Raw genomic sequence first — 7,375 nt, 5'->3', positions numbered from 1 at the left:
TGCCAAGAACCTACAACCAAGATTACTTTATCCAGCAAAGCTATCATTCAGAAGTGAAGGTCAGATAAAGAGCTTCACAGATAAGGAAAAGCTAAAGGAGTTCATCACCACCAAACCAGGATTATATGAAATGCTGAAAGGTATCCTTTAAGAAGAGGAAGAGGAAGAAAAAGGTAAAGATACAAATTATGAACAACAAATATGCATCAATCAACAAGTGAATCTAAGAATCAAGTGAATAAATAATCTGATGAACAGAAAAAAAATAAAATGGCCTACTGTATTTAAATAATTATTTTCTCTTAAAATTATAGAAAAATTTTCCCATTTCATAAGTTAATACACTTATTTGGCATAGGTAATTTTTTAAGGTGTCCCTTGAGGACATTCTAACGTTAAAACGTGCATCACACTATAACAAACACAGGTCTAGAGTCATGTACAAATGAATTTGCTCCATGATATTACCTCTTACTAGCAATAACTTTGCTGAGCTTTGATTTACCTATCTTTGAAGTGAAGATAAAATAAATTTTAAGTTTATTATTAACACATAATAAAAAGTAATAGATCTGTAGTGATTTTCTGTGTTAGCTGCTGCAATCTTATCATCATGAAATAAAGCTGAAATCTTTAAGAGCATTAATACTTAAGATTTAAATATCTCATCTTCAATATTGAACCCATTTTTCCCAAAACATTCTCTTGTTTATTGTTTAAAGTAAAAAATCGAGTAACTTAGAATGGTGCCTGGAATAAAAAATGCACTCAAAGGTTTGTGTTGGAATAAACGCTGGTATAATGACTAAATCCAAAATATGAAGGTGAATTCCTTGTTTCTGTTTGCTTTGTATTGTTCGTTGTTTTATTAAGGCTTGGTTACATGTGAAGTTATTCTTTTGTTTCTTGGAAATGCATTATGTTTTCTTATTGAGAAATGTAATCCCAATAAAGCTTCCTTGTGAGGGAGGAAAAGATTAAAAGTGTAAAGATACAGCTTACGGATGTCTGATCTTTTTATAAAAACTTGATTCTTCCACATTAGCAAGTGCCTTTATTTTTTAAAGAACAATGTAATTCTTTTGATGAAGTCACTGACAGCTTGTTTTACTTGCTTGTTTCTCAAGGTGTAAATGAAGGGGTTCAGCATAGGAGCGATGGAAGCCGTGAGAACGGCCACACCCTTGTTAATAGCCACTGATTCCTTTGATGAAGGTTTAACATAGATGAAAATACAGCTCCCATAGGTAATGGAAATGACAATCATGTGGGAAGAACAGGTAGAAAATGCCTTTTTTCTTTGCTGGGCAGAAGGGAATTGTAAAATGGTCTTGATGATGCACATATAGGATAGAATTATACATACCAGGGTCACGATAAAGGTCAACACAGCACACACTATGATCACCTGCTCGATGAGCCATGTTTCTGAGCATGCGATCTTTAGGAGGGGGAATACGTCACAGACAAAATGATCAATAACATTAGAGTCACAGAATTCCAGATTTAGGCCCAGGCTAAGTGGTGGGATCATGATCAACAAGCCAGCTGTCCAGCACCACAGGATGAGTCTTCTACAGACTCTATTGTTCATGATGGTCACATAATGCAGGGGTTTGCAGATGGCTACATATCGGTCATAGGACATGGTGGCAAGAAGAAAAAATTCTGTAGCACCAAAGAGGTCTGTAAAAAATATTTGAATGACACAACTGTCATACGTGATTGTCTTGTCACCTGCTGATAAGTTGTACAAATATTTGGGAATACAAGCAGATGTAAATGAGATTTCCAAGAAGGAAAAATTTTGTAGAAAAAAGTACATCGCAGTTTTAAGGTGAGAATCGATGAAGGTTAGGGAGATGATGGTCAGATTCCCAGTCACACTCAGCATGTAGGTGAGAAATAGAAAGATGAAAATCGCAGTCTTCAGGTGTGGGTTGTCAGTCAGTCCCAGCAGGACAAAAGTTGTTACTGTGTGGTTTCTCATCATTGAGTCCTGATTTCTAGTCAATCTGCATTTATAATTCAGAGATACTTGGGATGAGGAGAGTGATGTTAACATCACATAGCAAGAATTAGTTGTTCAACAACTGATTCAAAACCATCTGACATGAAATTTAAAAACTTTTGGTTATAAAATATTATTATCTTTATTATTATTAGGTTCCACAGTGTATGTTTTGATAATTTCGAGGAATATTTTTAAAAATCAGATTACTTTATGTAGACCACATTCCAAAAAATCATGAATTATGAGTCCCTTTCCACTTTTTATTCCTAATTTATGGTTTATTTTTATCTGCACACTGGTTTGGAATTACTCACATAGTTATATTTTACTGCTAACTAAAGTTTAATCCTAAAGCCAAATCTTACACTTCAATGTTTTTCATTGTAGTTGAATATTGATAAAGTGCAAATATAATACAAATAGTTTGGGGCTTACTATACAGGCTTTCCAATCCATTGCTTAAGATTTTGTTTAGCATTATTGTAATTTTTGAAACTCATGTTTTAATCTTTAAACGACATTTTCATCATTCATTTGTTCTCGTTTCTCCCTTTCTTTTAGACTTTCTTTTTAAGATTTATAGTAATTGTCTATGAGCAGAACATAGTATTCTGGTGAGAAATATGTTGTTTAAGATGTTAATATATGTTGGGTGTGACATTCACAGGATTACATGACATCATCACCACTTTTTTTTTTTTAATCTTTCATCTGTTTAGCTAAGATGTATACATTCCAACATCTTGGCACCAATGTTACTAAGTACAAAAAAAATCAGGTATAAATACTAGTCACATTCCCCGCTTTAAAGGCTGTTTTAAAAATTTAAATTTATATGTATCTGAAATTTAGAAATGTGCCTCGCTTATAATAACTAATAAATATATTCTCACTATTTCCACGTCCTGGTTCTCAGTTATTTTCCTTTTGTTACTCACCAACCATTCATTTTTCACTGTACTGTAATCACACTTTTGCTGCCACCATTCTAATATGATTTTTGCTAAAGTTTATCAAATACCTGTTTTTTTGGTATAAAATAGTTATAGGCTTCTAGGTGGAATGAGTACTTTTGACCACACTATTCGTAACATTCTCTCATAATTTATCTTTTTTCCCCCTTCAGATTGTGAGAATGATGAATTTTCATTTATTTATTGTTGACACTATTGCAGATGTCTCCCATTCCCCCTCCCCACCTTTACTCACCTTCACCCAGCCCCCACTCTTCTCCCTCAGGCCGTAACCACACTCTTGTCTGTGTCCATGGGTTAAGCCTGTATGTTCTTTGGCTATAATTGATCTTAACATGCACCTTTTTCTCCTACTTTTAAATTTCTAATTTCTGGATCTTTCTTCTTTCTTGCCTCTATTATGTTCATATTTTCATTTTCTTCTTTTAGTTCCTTTAATTTAACAAGTACAGTTAGTGGATATTCTCTTGAATGCCTAATTGCTTGATTGCCAAAAATAATTGCTCTTCAGAATGTCAGGAATATAGCCAAAATACCTCAAACATAAGAATGTCCACACTTCCCTCTGTTTCTTTCCTTGAGTTTCTTATAATTAATCTAATAAATTTGGCTGTGCATCGAAGTAATCACTTTACATGGTTTGGAGTAATTTTTTCTGGAGTAATTTTTCTGGAGTAATTTTTTCTTCACTTATCTCTGTTCCCAAACCCCAGTTCCACTTGGGTTGCAAATGCTTGGTCATTGTTTTTTTGTTAAGGTATCTATTCTTTCTGGAGTTTAATGAAACTCTGAAATAGAGGTTGGGTGTCTTCCAGAGCAATCAATTCTTACTCCAATTTTAGTACTACCCTGTGGTTTTACATTGCTTTGAGATTTAACTGGTGCTTTTTAACTAGAACAGAACATATAAGTAACACAGTTCCATATATATTCAATGCCTAAAATAATTACTGGCAAAAATATAAGTAAATTTTTCCACCTGAAACTATATTATTCATAGTTGAGGTGAATTTACTTATTCTATCCACTGAGCCAAACCGGTTTCGGCAGAGCAATCGATTCTTACTCCAATTTTAGTACTACCCTGCGGATGTACATTGCTTTGCGATTTAACTGTTGCTTTTTAACTAGAACAGAACATATAAGTAACACAGTTCCATATATATTCAATGCCTAAAATAATTACTGGCAAAAATTTAAGTAAAATTTTCCACCTGAAACTATATTATTCATATTTGAGGTGAATTTACTTATTTAATTTGCTATAATTTGCTAACATTTAGACTTTTTTTGAAGTTTTTTTTTTTTTCCTGGCTAGTGTAGTAATTCTTATGAAAAACCACTGCTCAGATCAAATCCATTACCTTTATTCCTGAAAAAAACTGTAATTGTCGTCTCCTCCTTGCCTTTTCTGCCAATCACAGGAAGGGAGCAGGGAAAATATCAACTTTGACGGTGTGTGTGTAAGCTCTGGAGTTAAACCTCAGGAATGGAAGTGACCATCACAGAGAAGGGGGGTGGATCTGCTCATGGTTTGCCTCCGCCCTAGGATGCTCCATGGGATGTCGCTCCACACCTGAAATTTACAACAGATCATCCTGAGATGCACTGTAGGATCCTCCCTCCCTTTGCTTCTCTGAGGCAACTAAGGCAGCCCAACGGACTTTGAACAGTATTTAGTTATAATATCACTTTTTCTTCTAGTTAATAAAACTGTTTTTCTCCCATGAGAACTCTGATATTATAATGCAGGCGTTGAGTAATGTTTTATTTAGATTATTATTGCCTGATTATTGTTTCTATTATAGTTAAAGAACTTAAAATTTTTTATTTCTAATGAGATGATGCAATGTGAGCCAATTTGTCAATCGATTTTTTTTTCCTGATAGGGGAGTATTGCTTCTTCATGTCTCTCAAGTTATATTACCTTTAGATGATATTCTATTTGTTGTTCCATAAAAATGGTCACACCATTTATGGAATCTGATGAACAAAATAAACTGACGAACAAGATAGAAACAGAGGCATGGATACATGGAACAGACTGAGCTTTTGGAGGGAAGGGGGGAAGGGGGGACTGGATGAAAGAAGGTTAAGGGATTAGTCAAAGAACGTATATGTATAACCTATAGACACAGACTATGGTGTGGTGATGGCCAGTGGGAGGGGGGGCAGGGCCTGGGTGGAGATGGGCAAAGGGGAGAAGATGAGGACATCTGTAATAGCGTCAACAATAAAAATAAAGTTAAAAACTGGTCACACCAATAAATATAAATTATCCAAGAATATTCTTTCTAAAAATAACATTTCATTAATAGCCATATTAAAACACATCTTTCAGTTTTATATAGTATCACCATTTCTTAGAGATAAACATGACCCAATCTCAATCAGAGAGAATATTAACTGAAAAGATAGAAAATAGCATAATTATACTTCTAACAGTTAGTCATAGCCTCTTTTGATGAGATGTTTAACTACCGTTATTATTCTTACAGATAGAAATTTGAAAATGAATGTAATGTTGAAAACTTGCATGAGAGTTTCAGTTCACTACGGACTGAATCCAGGCCCACAGTTACAGAAGTCTGGAATGGCTTGAGTTCCCATCTTCAATCAATTGCAAACATTTCTTCAAGACAGATATGCTGCCATAAGCCCTGAAAATATTTTCTTTTAGTCTTGATAAGTAAAAAGAAATGCCAGTACAGAGAAAGCTCCAGTTGTTTTGGAGAGTTGATGATCTGAACTATCTTCTCTTGGGGAGAGGTTTTTCCAATTTCAAGCTTAATATTTGTTTATTTGCCAAATCTGCAACAAAGTTGTTTAACAAAAGGGCCCTTGGTGACCAAGTTCAAAAATCACTAATGAATCATTTGTGTAATAATCTTTGGGGGGAAAAAAATCAAACAACACAGTCTTCAGAGACAGGTGAAAGCAACAGAATCATTTAAATGAGACTGGTAGGAAAACAATATGAGTCTAATAAAAAATTTTGTTTTTTAAAATTAATCTTTTTCATGTACGGTAATTAAAAGGTCATAGATATTTATTTTTTCCTTTACTAATATTTATGAAATGAGTATTTTCTTAAGGCATGTGACAAAATAAGGAAAAACAGAAAAATGCTAGGCATAAGTACATGGAAAATAACTAAAAAAAAGATAACAAATGCTAATATTTTGGAGCATAACCTTCCATAAATTTCCTACTGCAAATATGTCCATATATATGACATATCATATTTGCAAATGTATGAACATTAATTAAAAACATATACAATTGAGATATATAGTTTGCCACATGCTATTTTATTTGTTTAGTTTTAATTAAATTGATTGGGGTGACATTAATAAGAGTATGTAGATTTTGAGTGTATAATTCTTTGATACATTGTAAATTGCATTATACTTAGATATATATGAATCTATTTTTAACTTAATAATTATTGCCATGTATCATTTTAATTCCATTTAATTTCAGTGTACCCTATTAAGTGTAGCATCAGAGTTTTAGTCAAACTTTGAATATGTGCTCTTTACAATGTTTCAGAATTTTAAAAATGTATAAAGTTATCCACCCCTTTAGTCCCTTCTTTTCTACTTTTCACAATTATAAAAGGACCTACAAGAAGGATACTTGTACAATTCATATTTTTTTGGAATATTGTCAGAATAATCATTAGCAGCAAAATTTCTTCAATGAGTTGGATGAGTAATGAAGTAATTAAGATATTCTTTCAAATTAAGAATATCAGAGTGCTTTTGGATATACATTTATATTATTAACTAGTGGCCTGGTGCACGAAATTCATGCACAGGGGAGGGTGTGTTCCTCAGCCTGGCTTGCACTCTCTCCAATTTGGGACCCCTCAAAAAATATCCTGCCAGTTTACAGGGATCGGGCCTAAATCAGCAGTCAGACATCCCTCTTGTAATCCAGGACTGTTGGCTCCTAACCGCTCGCCTGCCTGCCTGATTGCCTCTAACCACTCCACCTGACGGCCTGCTCGCCCCAAACTCCCCCCCCCCCACTGCCGGCCTGCTTGCCCCTACTTTCCTTCTCCACTGGCCTGCTCATCTCCAACCGTCACCCTGCTGGCCTGCTCACTCCATACTGCCCCCCTGCTATCCTGATCACCTCCAACTGCCCCCCACTAATGGCCTGCTTGCCCCCAGCTGCCACCCCTGCTGGTCTGCTTACCCCCAATGGCCCCACTCCCCACCAGCCTGATCACCTACAACTGCCCTCCCCTCTTGGCCTCTAACTGCCTCTACCTCGGCCCTGACACCATGGATTGTCCAGAAGAATGTCCAGAAGGTCTCCTGGAAGGTCTCCCAGTCTAATTAGCATGTTATCCTTCTATTAGTATGGATAGAGGCCTGGG

The 7,375-nt window shown here is 35.1% G+C and overlaps 1 protein-coding gene across 1 annotated transcript; it reads right to left on the bottom strand.

Annotated features, from left to right (window-relative positions):
• Positions 1–1,054: 1,054 nt before the first annotated feature.
• Positions 1,055–1,990, bottom strand: LOC102772178 (olfactory receptor 6C2-like). Its single transcript, XM_006777895.1, has one exon. It carries the CDS (start codon positions 1,988–1,990, stop codon positions 1,055–1,057), a length of 936 nt encoding a protein of 311 aa, XP_006777958.1.
• Positions 1,991–7,375: the final 5,385 nt, after the last annotated feature.

This window comes from Myotis davidii, unplaced genomic scaffold (genome assembly GCF_000327345.1).
Source record: "Myotis davidii unplaced genomic scaffold, ASM32734v1 scaffold509, whole genome shotgun sequence".
Lineage (NCBI taxonomy): Eukaryota > Metazoa > Chordata > Mammalia > Chiroptera > Vespertilionidae > Myotis > Myotis davidii.
Note: the sequence above shows the minus strand (reverse complement) of the source record. Positions and strands in the feature narration are given on the sequence as shown.